The 15,371-nt window shown below is 44.9% G+C and overlaps 1 protein-coding gene across 4 annotated transcripts in view; it reads right to left on the bottom strand.

The window, feature by feature from the left end:
• The window catches only part of PAFAH2 (platelet activating factor acetylhydrolase 2), a 54,070-nt gene extending 45,259 nt beyond the window's left edge, over positions 1-8,811 (bottom strand). The window contains exons 1-3 of one of the 4 annotated variants that reach the window (XM_069079278.1): positions 8,756-8,806; positions 7,745-7,833; positions 5,557-5,868 (exon numbers count right to left, since the gene is read on the bottom strand). In XM_069079278.1, coding sequence (XP_068935379.1) covers positions 5,557-5,611 — 55 coding nt within the window. In that variant the 5' untranslated portion in view covers positions 5,612-5,868; positions 7,745-7,833; positions 8,756-8,806. Of the gene's footprint in view, positions 1-5,556; positions 5,869-7,744; positions 7,834-8,755 lie in introns of those variants that run through there. The other 3 variants (XM_069079280.1, XM_069079281.1, XM_069079279.1) reach the window with 3 other exon arrangements.
• Between the last annotated feature and the right edge of the window lie 6,560 nt (positions 8,812-15,371).

Genomic DNA, 15,371 nt, shown 5'->3' with positions numbered 1-15,371 from the left:
TTTAGGCAAGAGGGGATGAGGGCTTCAATGAGGATGGAGGCTGTGCTGAGCAGGGAGAAGCAGGTGGATGCAGGAGAGGTTAGGGAGGTAGAATCTACAAGACTTAGTACCTGATTGGATATGAGGAGTGAGGGAAAGGAAAGAGTCAAAGATGATTTAAATACATATGAGATGTCTTCCCTATCCTTAAGAAGTTTATAATCCAGCTGAGAATAGAACTGACATGCATGAAACAATTCCAGACCCAGTAAGTGTTAAACTACAGACCTAACCATTAGTATAGCAGGACAGGGAGGAGAAAAGATCAGTGTGTAGTCAGGAATGGTTTCACAGAAGAGTTGGGGCATCAGCTGGGTCTTGAAAAATGAGTTAAGGGAGGACAGATAAGAAGAGGGCAGATAAGAATCAGAATGTCAGAGCTGGAAGAGAGCTTAGAACAGAGAATGTTAGTGCTGGGAGGGGCTTAGAACATAGCATGTCAGAGCTAGGAAGGGCCCCGAGGACAACGAATCCAACCCCCTCATCTTACAAAGGAGAAAGTGAGGCCCATGGGGAACTGACTTGTCCATTCTGATGAGTGGCAAAACAAGGTCCAGAACTGAGGTCTTTTGGCTGAGACAAAAGGTACAGAGGCAGGTGCAAAAGCAAAGTCAAGAAAGGCGAGAAGGTCTGAATGGGAAGCTATTGCTTCTGAACCATCCGCTTAGCCTAGAATTCCTGCAGAATCCTTCAGACCAGCATTTAAAGTTCTCTCCCTCATGGGTACAACCTACTTCTCCAGCCTTGCCCCTTTTCAGAGCCCATACTGGTCTGCTCACTGCCTCTGCATGCCTCCCACATCCGCTGCTACGTGGGATCATGTGATGTTGAAGATGGAAGGAAGCAATTGAGTCAAGAGAGACTGGTTCAGATGCTGTGATAGTAATGGCAATTAAAGATTCCCCTGTATTGGCTTGGTTTTCAAATTGATTGTGTTAAAGCCCAGAGTTTGTTAATCCCACCTGTGGGATGGGCTTGTTGATGTGAAAAGAAAGTCCTGAACTGGGAGGAGCTGGTGAGGTAGATTTGGAGAGACACTAGAGAGAGGCGGAAGATTTTCTTTTTGGAAGCAGCACCTCGTGGAGAGAGAGAGACTAAGAGATTGCTGGTGGCCGCTTTGAATTGCCCTGGACTTTTGAGACCTGCCCCCTGAGCTGCCAAGGACTGAGGAGACATGGCTGTTTTGCTGGTACTTTGTCTGTCTGTTTTGATGTTATTTTGCCAGATTTGTCCACTGGTGAAAGACTGTCCTGTTGAAGAAGTCCTGGAACCTGGCATTTGGTTAAGAAGGCCTGAGACTGTCCTGCAGACAGAGAGTGAATACTGTCCACTGGTGAGGGACAGTACTGTTGTTGCAGGGGTCTGGAGACTGTCCGGCAGACAGAATGAATACTGTCCACTGGTGAAGGACAGTGCTGTTGTTGCAGGGGTCTGGGAGCCTTTCTGTTGGTTCAGAAGCCCTGAAGAAGGATTTTCTTGTTGTATGTTTACAGAAATCCTGGGAGAGGGCTTTGCTAATGTGTTCAGGGGTTCTAGGACTGTTCTACAGACAGAGGATAAATTCATGAAGGGACTGGCAATGTATCTTATGGCCTTGCTAAGCCTTGTCTCCCCAGGAACTAAGATTGCTGAGAACTTGCCTCGTGTCAAGATGAAGAAAAGACCTCCATTTGGGTATTAAGTGCTGTGTTTAAACTTGATGTAACTCTGGGGTAGATTCAATTGTGATCCTAGGGGTGGGGAACTTTTGACCTTATTGTGCTCTGTGATTGACAAATGAAGGTACTTTACCTATGTTTGGAAAATAATCTCCATTTGAGAAGAGGGGTTTTGTGGTGGACCAAAAGAAGGTATAGCCTAGGGGTGGAGTAGTATTTAGAACAGGGACTTTGTAATTGATTGAATGATTGGAAAGTCCTGGGGTGGGGTAGTCCTTGGAGATTATTTAATCACACTTAGTAAATGCTGTATTTTGAATGATGTCATGTTTCGATCTTCTCTGTTCTTGGTTTGTTACTGAATAAAATAGAGAGCACCTATGCTGGTATTTTGAACCTGGGAAGTTGCCTTTCCTTGGCATTACATTACAGATGCCAGCGCTGACTGTAGTCTCACGACCTTGGACGAATCATGTCACCTTTCCAAACCTGCGTTTCCTCATCTCTAAAACAGAGATAATATTATAATATTATAATATTATAATATTATCTGTCTGTCTCTCAAGAGCGGGTGGAAAAACTCTGTAGACCTTACCACACCACATAAACGAGTCATTCTCCATTCTGGGGGCCTTTTTTTGTGCCTGGCCTATCACAGTAATATACAACCGCTCTTCTTGCCTTTAAATCTCCATGCTCCAAACCATCTGCATCCCACCATGGAAACCATTGTGCTAATACATACATATCTCTTAGCCGTGCCCCTCTTCTACTCAGAGACTTATGGTGGCTCCCTATTGCTTGCTGACTCTAGTACTAGCTCCTGGTTCTGGCCTTCTAGACCCTCCACAAACAGGGTGCAGGGAACCATTCAACTTTACCTCACGCTACTACTCCCCTTCATGAATTCTCTGTCCTCCCCGAACTGTACTACTCTCTTCCCCTCATTTTTGTCCTGTCTTCTTCCTTCTCTGTGCTTTTACTTATAACTTTCTTCCATGCCTGAAATGCACAGACCTCCCCTCCATCCATGAAAGTCCCTTCCTCCCTCCAGGGTCTAACTCACTCAGGTGCTGTCCCCTTCATGAAGCCTTCCCTATTTCCTCTCCTCAGAGGAAAGCCATCTCTCCCTCCTCAAATTTCTCAGGCTGGACTTCTGGGAATTTATCTCATTCTCAGTTGCATCATACTCATTTGTGCCCATGCTGTATTCCTCCCACACACCCATTAAATCAGAAGCATGCCAAGGTCAGGGACTGTGCCATTTTTTTCATCTTTGTCTGTCCAGCCCCAAGCTCAGGGTCCATGGTAGTCATTTAATAAATATTTACTGCACTGAATTAGCAGATTAGTAGAGTTTGTTGTCGCCCTGGAAAGCAAAAAGCCTGGTCCTCAAGCAATCACCTATGAAGTAGAAGAGAGACACAGTATAGCAGCAAAGCTGGAGGGAGGACACCAAGGAGGGCACCCAGGGGTGAGCTTGTCTGGAGAAGGGGGTGAAGCCTGGGAGCTCTAGGCAGGTGTTCTATTGGCCTCACTGGGGTCCATCAGGACCTTGTGCATTAATGAGAGGCCCAGAGAAGATTCTCCCCTCGTCTTCACCTACGGAATTCCAACCTGTTCCATCTCAGGAAGGCTCAGTTCTTCTTGGATTTGTTTACTCTGGTTACTAAATTCAGCCTAGGAACCACTGCCAAGGAGAACAGAGGAAGAGGCCTGCTCTGGCAGAAGAGAAGGAGGAGGGGGTGGGTGGTCTGTCTGTGCACAGCCTGTGAATCCCTTTGCTCAGACACGTATGCAGACTAAGTGCAACATGAATTAGGACATGGTGAGTCCATAAGAGGAACCAGGCTTATTAATTTCAACCCCTAGCTCTTAGAGCCTTTCCCTGTCTCTACAGCACTGCCACTACCCCAGTTCAATCCCTGAGTACCTCTCACTTGAAACACTGCAATAGCCTTCTAATTGGTCTCCCTGCTTCCAGTCTCTCTAATTAATTTCCACACCTCTGCCAAAATAATTCATGAGGCAAAAACAGGGCCACTCCCATGCTCAAAAACCTTCCATGGCTCTCCATTGCCTTTAGGAGAAAATGAAAACTACTTAGCTTTGTGTTTAAGATCCTTCACAATGTGGTTCCTCCCTGCCCTTCAGCTTCACATTTATTTCACATTACCTTTATTTCACTTCCCTTCAAAAACTCAATGTTTTGGCCAAACTAGAATACTGTTTCCCAAACTAGATTCACCATTTCCAGTCTCCAAAAATTTTCACAAGCCATCCTTCATCCCTGGGAATGCATTCCCCTCCTCATCTTGGCCTTAAGGACCGCCTCTCTCAGTTTATCTTACATTATATTTATTTGCGTATATGTTGTATCCCCCCAGGATACCATTCAGTTCCATGGGGGCTGTTAAATTGGTGTCTAGTAGCCCCAGTATGGCGCCTTGCACACAGTAGGATCTCAATAAATGTTTCCTGAACTGAATTCAAAATATGCATTTCATTTACATGGACCCAAACCACAGACTGAAAAGCTCAGGGTTCAAGTTTTAACTACGTCCTCTCCCCATTTCTATTTTTTTCTAGAGTTAATAATCTCCATTCTTCTCTCACAGACCTAGTAGGGCTCAATCATCTCTGTTGAAGGAAGCCGCACACTCATGAAAAGGTCAAGAGGTACTTTCCATTTGGCTTTGGAAAAGTGAACATTTGGGGGGTTGTTTGTTTTACCCCAGGCTGAAGCATACTGAACTCCATCAAAGTGGTCTCCTGCTAGGATGCAAAACAAAAAAAAAACCCTTCCCACATACAGGAAGAGGCCAATACCCACAGTTAGAGAACATGCAAGCTAGTGGATTGTGCTGATTCAGCTGGATGCCTGCCCCAGGGAGTTCGGGGCAGAGCAAACACAGCTATCTGGTGCACAGGGCAAGCAGACTCATGGCCCTGGCCTCTCGAGCCCTTACAGAGCACCAGGCCTGTCCTAACTATGATACTTTAGGGACAGATGAAAGATGCTATTCGCATTTTGTGAGGCCATGCTTTCTTTTCTTCCCTCTCTTTTGCCAATTTGTGAACAAGAGGATAGAAATGTTCACAGCCAAGGTGGAAGGAGGAGATGCGCCTATATAATAAAATGCAAGGCAACTAGATGGCTCAGTGGATAGAGCCCTGGGCCTGGCCTCAGGAGGACCTGAGTTCAAATCCAGCCTCAGATACTTACTAGCTGTGTGACCCTGGGCAAGTCACTTAACTTGCTTGTCTTAATCCATGTAATGCGAATGTAAATTTTAAAGATCTTCCCTGCCCCTAGGCTAAAGTGCACCAGAAGCCTGGGGAGGGAGGCTTGTTTTTCACTAGATACTTTTTGATTGGCCAGTGGGTCAATAAGGTTGTTACATTCTCTGAGCCAGGAGAAGGCTATATAAGCCCTGATGTGTAGCTTTGTTTTGGGACTCACTTTGAGAAGTGTTCTGTGATTTGATCCGAATTCTGGGAAGCCGTTGTTGAGAGTCCCCCGGCTTTGAAAAACCCAGAATGTGGAAACCCAGATGTTGACTGGGTATGGATGTAATGGTTGGACAGTTTGGAAAGCTGTCTACTTGATCTGTTAATGTCTTGATAATTATGCCTGTATACTTTGAGGTTCAGGGTGCTGACCTTTTCTTCTGAACAAGGTAAACGATATATGTCTGACTGATTAAAGTAAGCTTGTTAACCCATTTTGAGTTGCTTTCCTTTAACAAAGCAGACCCAAGAACCTGTGGTAGCTGCAAACCCTGAGGACGCTTGGGGTGCTTGCTGCTACAATCCACTAGAGGAGGAAATGGCAAATCCCTCCAGTATTTTTGCTAACCTCTTCCTTGTTGCTGTTGCTTTTCCTTCATTCTCGAAGCGGACCATGACATCATGGAGGTGATGCCGTGACATGCAAGTGAATTGGATTTAAGTGAGGCAGGGCTCACTTTCTCCCCCACGGTCACCTGGGTCCAGTGGCAAGATATACATCAGGATGACTGGAGGTGGTCCCAGATGCAGCAGAAGACCTCAGCCTTTTAAAGCAGGTCTCAGTTTGATCTTTGTTGGGCAGCACTGGCATGCTCTGAACCATGAGGTCACGACTGAGCCACAATAACATGCACGGGGTGTGACAGCCATCCCTATGTAGCTGAAGAACACACATGTTCACTTTGTGTCTGTAGTTACAATAATCTAAAGTTACAAATGGATGTCTCAAGCTGGACGCTCTGTGTACATCTCAAACCCAACAGGTCTAAGGCAGAACTCATTCTCTTTCCTCCTAAGACCTGCCAGAGTCCCTATGACTATCAAGGGAACCACCCAGGCTCACACCCTCAGCGTCATCCTTGCCTCCTCACTCTCCTGCACCCCACATATCCAACCTGTTGCCCAGACTTATCATAATATCTCCTGTAAATGTCCACGATCTCTCCTCTGACATGGCTAGAACCCTGGTACAGGCCCTCAGTGCCTCCAGTAGGATCTATTACAATAGCCTGCCAGCTGCTCTCCCTTCCTCAGGTCTCTCCCCACCACAGTCCATTTTCCACTCAGCTGGCAAAGTGCTCTTTCTAAGGCACAGGACTAACTTTGCACCCTCCCATTCCATAAACTCCATTGGTCCCCTATTATTGTATCTCCAGGATCAGGTGGTCAGTAAGCATTTACTAAGGGCCTCCTAGGGGTCAGGCACTGTGCTAAGTGCAGGAGATACAAAGAAAAGTGAAAGACAGTCCTGTATCAAACAGAAAACCCTGCTTGGCCTTTAAAGCCCCCAGCATGACCCCTTCCTATCTTCCCAGGCTTCTTCCTTCCACATCTTCCTCTCTGATGCTGCCACATTGGCTATCTTGCTCTTCCTTATCCCCAACACTCCTCCTTTTCTCTGACTGTCCCCGTACCTGGGATGCTCCACCTCCTGGTGTCCTTGAAGACTCCACCTCCTTCTGGAAGAAGTCTTTCCTGGTTCCCCTTGAATGCTAGCACCTCCCTCAGAGACTGCCTCCCATAACAGACTGGAGCTCCTTGAGGGCAGGGTTCCTGTGTGCTGCCTTTCTTTGAATCTACAGTGCCTAGCACACAGCAAGTATTTAATAATTGCTTACTGACTGACTAGTGCTATATCATTTTATAGTTTGCATGTCATTTCTGAAGTAGAGAGTTGAACTCCAAGTCAAGAAGACCTAAGTTCAAATCCCACCATTAGACACCCTATAGCGGTTCAGCATTCATCAAACCACTTAACTCCCCACAGCATGTTTCCTTCTCAGTCAAATTCAGCTAACAAGAGTACCAACTCACAGAGTAGTTCCAAGGATTAAAAGAGATAACTCGTGAAATGTTTTGCAAAAGCTATCAATTCTGCCTCAGCTGTGGGATTAGGGTAAATCACTTAACAGAGCCTTAGTTTCCTCATCTGTAAAATGGAGATAATACTAATACCACTTACCTAACAGAGTGTTGTGATCAAAGTGCTTTTCAAGCACTATAAAAATGTGAGTTGCTATTATATTCTTTTATATTATCTATGAGGGAAATAATAATTCCTATTTTCATAGTGCTTGAAAGTTTCCAAAATGCTTTTCCCGCAATCATCCTCAGAGGTAAATAGGAAGAAACCGTACGAAATGAGATGAGAAACCATCCTCATCTTACATAAATGGAGACACGAACCAGCCAAGGGACCAGTGGTCAGCAACCAAGGCCACATCTCTCCCAGCCTAGTGCTTTATTACTCCTACAATGGCCACCTAATTTCAGACCCTCATCTTCTCCCCCTGGGTTGCAACATCCTCCTATCCAGGCTCTCTGTTCTGAGCCTCCGCATCCCCAATCCATCCAGCACACTGTGGCATAGTCATTTTTTTAATGCATAGGTCTGATCCAATCATTCCTTTGCTCAAATATCTTCTATGGGTCTCCAACATCTATGGGATAAAGTCCAAATTCCTTATTCTGTCCTTCAAAGGTCTCCAGAATTGGAGTCAGTCCAAATTTCTAGTCTTTTCTCCCAGTGTTCTTACCTTACATTCTTTTTTACTGTCAACCTAACTGTACTTGTCAGTGTAGGAGGTAATGTCTAGGAGGGTCTCAAGGGGTCAGCAGAGGGTCACTGAAGGAATAAGAGAAGAGACCTGAAGAAAGTCTGAAGAATCAGGGACAGGTCGATGAGGGATCTGAGGGGGGTCAGAAAGATAGGGATATAAGGGGGAATATTAGGAGACATTAGGGAGGATGAATGAGGGGCTTAAGGAGGGTCCATACTGGCAGTAAGGAAGGGCTATGAGAAATAGCAGGGGTCACTGAGAGGTTGTAGGGGCTCATTAAGGGGGCTGTGTGTGTGTGGGGGGGGGTCACTGAGGAGCTTGAGATGTCAGTAAGAGGGCTATAATGGGGACTTTGAGGAATCCTTGGTGGGGGGATCTGATCCTGGGGGTCTGAGAGGGTTAGTAAAGGGTCTGTTCGAGGGGCTATGAGAAGTCAGAGAGTTCTGAAGGGGTATGGAGGAGGGAGGAGGAGTCGTGAGCGTCACTGAGGGGAGTGAGAGGGCCATTAGGGGCCGATGAGAAGATGTTAGTGAGGACTATAAGGAGTCTTTGGGATCGCTGAGCAGTTTGGGGGTGTCAGTAAGGGAGCTATGAAGAGTCAATGCGGGGGTTACATACAGATTTGGGAGTGTAAGTAAGGAGGCTGTGAAGGGGGCTAGGAAGTCTTTTGGGGTCACGGAAAGGTTGGGGAGTGTCAGGAAGGAATCTGAGGTCACCGAAGGGCGGAAAGTCATGGGGCTCTACTACTGGATTTGGGGGGTCAGTAAGGAGTCACTGAGGGGTTAGGTATATAAGAAGGCACGGAGAGTCAAGGGTCTCACTGAAAGGTTTGGCTGTAAGAGGAGCTATGAGGACTCTTTGGAGGCTCCTGAAGGGTTGAGGTATCATTACGGGGTCAATAAGTGAAAGGGACCATGACAGAGTCGGGGTCAAGGAAGAGGGTCCTGGGAGGGGGCCAGGAAGGGGACCGCCACAAGTTACACTCACCCTGCCTCGGAGATCCCTTAGACTTCGACCTCTCACTTTCTAGATTGCTACGAGAGCCGAGAGTAAAGACCCCGCCCTGCGCCCCGCCGCCCTCTGGGAGTTAGGGTTTCTAGAAGAGGGCCGGCGGAAGCCGAGGAAGCCCGGACGGCCCTCGGATCGGTACTACAATTCCCAAAAGGCATCGGGCAATATCTCCAAAGGGCTTTCCTCCTGGCGACAGGACTACGATTCCCAGAAGGCATTGCGATTTCCCCTTGCTTTCCAGCTCTGTTTTCTGTGCCTACATCTCCCATAGGCCTTTTGGCCGGACTGGGATACAGTGCTGCTACTCCCTCTGGTGGACTGCAAAAGAGCCGCCCTTTCAGACGCGGGGTGGGGTGAGGTGGGAAAGAGTGGGGGGAGTTACTGTTTAGAGTTCCGGTGAAGAGCATTTGTGTTCATTTATTATTACTGTAACCTTCCGCCGCACTTCTAGCCCTGCTAACTTCCCTGGGGTGATCTCTGAAAGAGCGACTTCTAGTTCTGTTTGTTTTTAACTCCTAGGGAAGTGTTTGCTTCTCATCTGAAGGAAAACCCTGACAATCAGGATTTATTTTGAATAAAATAATCCTGCTCTAATCGAACAGGCACCTAGTGCCTAGTGGGACTCGTAAGACTCAGATTTGAATCCTGTCTCCATTACTATATATCCAGTCGGTTGTGGGTAAATTATTTCCCATCCCTGGGACTCAGTTTCCTTCTCGAAAAATGCACTAGAAAGTAGTTTCCATTTTGAAGTCCTGTGATCCTGATGGGGGACAGGATCCCAATAGGTTCAGCAGAAATTATGATCTTATCTAAGACCAGAAAACCTGCAATATCCTCTGGAAAGAATTCAAGGTCTCAGGCTTAATTGGCGTGAGAGTTGTAGAAGTTTATTGTTACGCTTAGGGCAAGAGTCCTTTAGGAGACCTGCAAGTGAGAGGGGTACATGCTTTTACCTTTAAAGGGTAGGGCTGCCATTGTCAGGGCTGACCAGACAGAAGGGGCCTCAGTGCATAGACAAAGGTCAGAGCTGACCAAGAGGAGCATGTGAATAGATAGTTTAGATAAGATTTGGGCCAGGTCAGGAGACAAAAGGCAAGGACAAAGGAGGGTGTGGGTCAGGCCTGAGAAGTAATGAAGAGATTAAGTAAGAACAAAGGGGTCTGCAGGGTGTTGCCTAGGTGGAGTGTGGGATAGGGAGAAGGGGCAGAGCTCAAGGATGGGAAAGGACAAATTGCAGTTACAACTTCACAGACTGGTTTTACAAGTTGGTTTGACCTAAGACCCCAGGTACCCCATCAATCCTACCTAGGTAATGCAAGCATTATTACCTCCTTTTTACGGAGGAGGAAACCGAAGCCCAAGACAGAATGTCCTGTCAAAACTGCGTCTGATAGGAGGCTAGAATTCAGGTTACCCACATTTAAGCACTCCTTTTTTGGAAATAAAAGCCCACTCAGCTGCTCACAATTCAGATAAGTTGTACTAGATAAAATCTGTTCTCAGCCTCCGTTATTGTTTATTTCATACCAGTACATGTGGCATAAAGGACAAAAGTCAAGGGCTTTTGCTATCTGTAGGCAGTAATGTGGGCCAGAAGTCAATGACCTTACTTTATAATGACTCCATCTTGCTCAAGTCACACAACTAATAAGTACTTTTTGCTTTTTAGCTTTTGTCCTTGCTTGTCTTTACTTTCATGTTTATCAAAGAAGATCTTGGGGTTTTAGGTGTGGGGTTTTTTTTCTTTTTGTTTTGCAGATTTTCTGAAATTAATTTAAAGAGTATCAAAATCCTCACATCGGATTAAATGGAAACATAAAGATTTTTCTTCCTCTAAATATGGTGGCTGTACGGGACCACAGACTTCAAATCAGCACCATACTTTTGCAAAAGAATAGATTTAATCTTAGCCTGATTTAATCTTATTCTGACTTCTGTCAACAGTTTTTAGCTGGGTATGCTAACTTGTAGCTTTCGCTATGGTGTAACAAATTGTTCATCATCCTTTGAAAGGGAGAAGCTTTCTGGTTACTGTATCTTAGTATATGAGAATGGATAACGTAGTAGATGGCCTTGAAAAATTAAATCACAGAAGGCTGTAGCAGAGAGAAGCTTGACCATGAAACTATTGTAGATGTCCATCTGTCAAGATGACGCACTCACTCGTTGGAAAGAAGCATGGTATCATGCAAGAGTGCTGGCTGTGCTGTGGCATCAGAGATATGATTTGCCCTGGCTTTAAGTTTCCCCTTGTCACATGTATATTCACTTTCATACATTTTTAATGACCACTTCTTTTACCTCTGTGTGTGCCCTTCCACACTGGTGATGAGATAAAGTATAGGAGTTTCACAATATGTGCCCTGGGGATGGGGTAGTGTTTTTACTTTATTTGCTATGCCATTTGATTAAATGTCTCTTGCTTTGAACTAATTTGCCCTTTGGCTGGCTGGTTGAAATAACCACCAGGGGCTCATAAGCTATGGTTCTGAATGAGTGCTGACCTACAGAGTACTCTGAACCTGGGGTGACTTTTTTGAGCCCATGTGGGATAGAGGGTGCCCTACATGCTATATAGTAATCATCTTACCCTCATGATATCCATACAGGGTAAGGAGTTTCTCAGCAAGTCTCATGATAATAAAAGCACTCAACCTTTGCCCTCACCACCAAAACACAGAACCTCACTTTTTTTCTTCTTGGTGGGGGAGGGGAACCTCGGAAGTTATCTAGCCCAATCCAGATGTGAACCAAATTCCTTTCTAAACATTCCCAACAAGTGAGCCTCCTCTTAAAAACCTTTAGTAAAAAGAAAACCTGTTACCTCCTAAAGAGAACAGTTCTACTTGTAGCTCATCGTTAAAAAGTTTTTGCTTAAATGGAACCAAAATCTTGCCTCCCTCCAATTCCATCTATTATTCCTCATTCTGCCCTTTGTGGCCAAGAACATTTGATTCTTCTAACACATGTTCAGTTGTTTTTAGTTGTGTCTGTCTCTTCATGACCCCATTTGAGGTTTTCTTAGCAAAAACACTGGAGTGGTTTTGCCATTTCCTTCTCCAGCTCATTTTACAGATGAGAAAACTGAGGCAAACAGGGTGAAATGACTTGCCCAGGATCTCACAACTAATAAGTGTCTGATGCTGGATTTGAACTCAGAAAGAGGAGTCTTTATGACTTCAGGCCCAGTGCTCCAGTCTATCCACTGCGCCACCTAGTGGCCCATCTAACACAAGATGGCACTTTAAAGACCTGGAGAATGTGTTAATTTCCTCCCTTAAGTCTTCTCCTCCTTGGGCCAAATAACCTAGTTTCTTCAACTGAAATGTCCAAAAGAGAATTCACTATCTTTCTCCTGAAACTCACTCTTTTTCCAAAATTCCCTATTTCTAGCAAAGGCACCATCATTTCTCCAGTCTCCCAGGTTTGTAACTTTAGCATAACCCTTAATTCATTACTCTCCTTCACATCACATGTCCAGTCAGTTGACAAATCTAGCCATTTCTACCTCTACAACATCTTTCACATCTGCCTTGCCCCAAATCTGGCTCCCTTGGACTCACACCACTGGCCCCTTAGTTTGCGCCCCCCTCCCCCAATCTCTCACTTAGATTATTGCCAGACCCTCCTATGGGGTGTTCCTGCCTCAACTCTCCCCCCACTAGAATCTGTCCTTTATACAACTGGAAAATGATTTTCCAGAAACACAGAACTGACCGTATACTCAATCACCTCCAATGGTTCCTATTTGCTGCTAGGATAAAATACAAAAATTCCTCTCTTTAGCTTTTAAAGCACTACACAACCTTGTTCTAACCTGTCTTTCTACTTCCATTGGATGTCACTCCCCCTCCTGCGCTCTGTGATCCATCACTGGGTCTTCCCTCTGTTCCTCACATACAATACTCATTATCTCTTCTGCACAGGCCCCATCTGTCCCTCCCCTTCCTTTGCTTTCTCCCCTTCCCCCTCTCCCCACCTCTTTCCTTTCCTCTCTATCTCTCCATCTTTCTCCTCCCCCTCCCCCTCCCTCTTCTCTCTGTGTTCTTCTCTGTGTCTCTCTGTCTGTTTCTCTCTCTGTCTCTGTCTCTATATATACATATATACACACACACACACATTTGTCTCTCCTGATAATTAAGCTCTTTATAAGTAGGGATTGTATAATTCGTTGTATTTATATACCCAGCAACTAGTATAGTGCCTAATCTGTAGTAATCATTTATCTGGCATTTATTGAGCACCTACTGTATGCCAGGCATTGGCAGGGTAGAGGTCAGGCCTGTGACTTCATTACCAGAAGATCTACCAGTGCACATCAGTGGTTGATCTGTGTAGTAGGAAGCAGCCCAAGCCAGGGTTTGCTGCCCATACAGGTTCTTGGATCTGCTTTGTTAAAGGAAAGCAACTCAAAATGGGTTAACAAGATTACTTTAATCAGTCAGACATATATCGTTTACCTTGTTCAGGAGAAAAGGTCAGCACCCTGAACCTCAAAGTATACAGGCATAATTATCAAGACAGAAACATCAAGTAGACAGATTTCCAAACTGTCCAACCATTACATCCATACCCAGTCAACATCTGGGTTTCCACATTCTGGGTTTTTCAAAGCCGGGGGACTCTCAACAATGGCTTCCCAGAATTCAGATCAAATCACAGAATACTTCTCAAAGTGAGTCCCAAAACAAAGCTACATATCAGGGCTTATATAGCCTTCTCCTGGCTCAGAGAATGTAACAACCTTATTGACTCACTGGCCAATCAAGAAGTATCTACTGAAAAACAAGCCTCCCACCCCAGGCTTCAGGTGCACATTAGCCTAGGGGCAGGGAAGATCTTTAAAATTTACATTCTTATTACAATCTGCAACTTAAAAGTCTTAAAAGTTGCCTGGGTGCCCTGAGGGGTCATCTATTATTATCATTGTTACCAAGGACTTGCCCAGAGTTACTGTATCTGAAGTATAGAGAAAAGAGGGTTGGATTTAGAGTCAAGGTATTTGAGTTAGAATCCTAGTTCTGCATGTGTAACTATAGGCAATTGACTTAGCCATACTGGGCCTCTGTTTCCTCATCTGTAAAATGAGGGGGTTGGCCTAAGAACTGCTGAGGTCCATACTCAGTTCTCCATATATCATCCTACAAATGCAGGTCTTTCTGCCTCTGAGGCCAGCTCTAACCGCTGAGTCGCAGGGCCTCGCCCATACAAAGAATAATGATCTAGAGATCTTAACAGGTCAGCTGGCTTCCCACTTGCTCTGGTCCCCTGTTGTAAGGAAGCTGTTAGAGTCAGGATTGGGAGAGTCAGCTGTGAACGTCCCATCTCCACGGGCAGCGCCCTTGAGGCCACATCACAGCTTCTGCTCAGAGCCAAGATAAAGTCATTGGGAGGGAGATGGCAGAATCTCACAGCGGTCCTTACACCCTGGATCTAATTAAAGCTGTGGTTGGCGGTTGGCTCCCACAGTCTATAAAAAGCTCAGTGCAGATCAGAGAGTGGCTCCCGTTGGCTGATTAATCTACCCAGCAGGAACTGTGGATCAAACAAATCAGCCAGCGTCATCTGTGTATAGGAGGGCAGGAAGGAGGTCACCTGGGTTAGACCCTCCCTTCAAGCTGTTCATCACCTAAACCATTAAAAGATGCCCAGAGATAGAAAGGACAGGGTACGTATTGTTTATGCAAAGGAAGAAGGATGAGACATGTTATGTTTGGTCCTAAATGGCAAAACCAAGAATAATGGACAGAAGTTTCAGAGAGGCAGATTTAGGCTTGCTTTAAGGAAAAGTTTCCTGATCATAGGAGCCATCTAAAAGCAGAAGACTGACTCCCAGTCCACTATATCATGTTACCTGGAAGGCATGGAGCAAAAGTATGATTATTCCTACTTTCACAGAATCCTAGAATTGGATGAGACCTCAGGCTGACATCATCAGGCCTAACACTTACTTGAACAAAGATGTTTTCAACAATATATCTAGTGGGTGTTTTTTTTTTTCAGTTAATTAACTTATTTATTTTTAGTATTCAACATTCACTTTTATAAGATTAGGAGTTCTAAATTTTCCCTGTCCCTTACCTCCAGTCTCCCCAAGACAGCATGCAATCAGATATAGACTATACATGTACAATCATATTAAATATATTTCCACATTAGTTATGTTGTAAAGAAAAATCAGAACCAAAGGGAAAAATGACAAAAAATTTAAAACAACAAAAGAGAAAATAGTGTGCTTTGATCTGCATTCAGACTTCATATTTCTTTCTCTGGACATGGATAGCATTTTCCATCATGAGTCTTTTGGAATTGTCTTATATTATTGTATTGCTGAGAAGAGCGAAGTCTAACATTTGCTCATCACACAATGTTTCTATTACTGTGTACAATATTCTTCTGGTTCTGCTCACTTCATTCAGTATCAGTTCATGTGAATTTTTCCAGGTTTTTCTGAAATCCACCTGCTCATCCTTTCTTTCTTCTTTCTTTCTTTCTTTCTTTCTTTCTTTCTTTCTTTCTTTCTTTCTTTCTTTCTTTCTTTCTTTCTTTCTTTCTTTCTCTCTCTCTCTCTCTCTCTCTCTCTCTCTCT

The sequence above is a fragment of the Petaurus breviceps genome, unplaced genomic scaffold (assembly GCF_028583685.1).
Source record: "Petaurus breviceps papuanus isolate PSGF00001 unplaced genomic scaffold, PetGlider_PUasm1.0 91041, whole genome shotgun sequence".
Taxonomy (NCBI): Eukaryota; Metazoa; Chordata; class Mammalia; order Diprotodontia; family Petauridae; genus Petaurus; species Petaurus breviceps.
The sequence above is the reverse complement of the archived record's forward strand: the minus strand, read 5'-3'. Positions and strand labels throughout refer to the sequence as shown.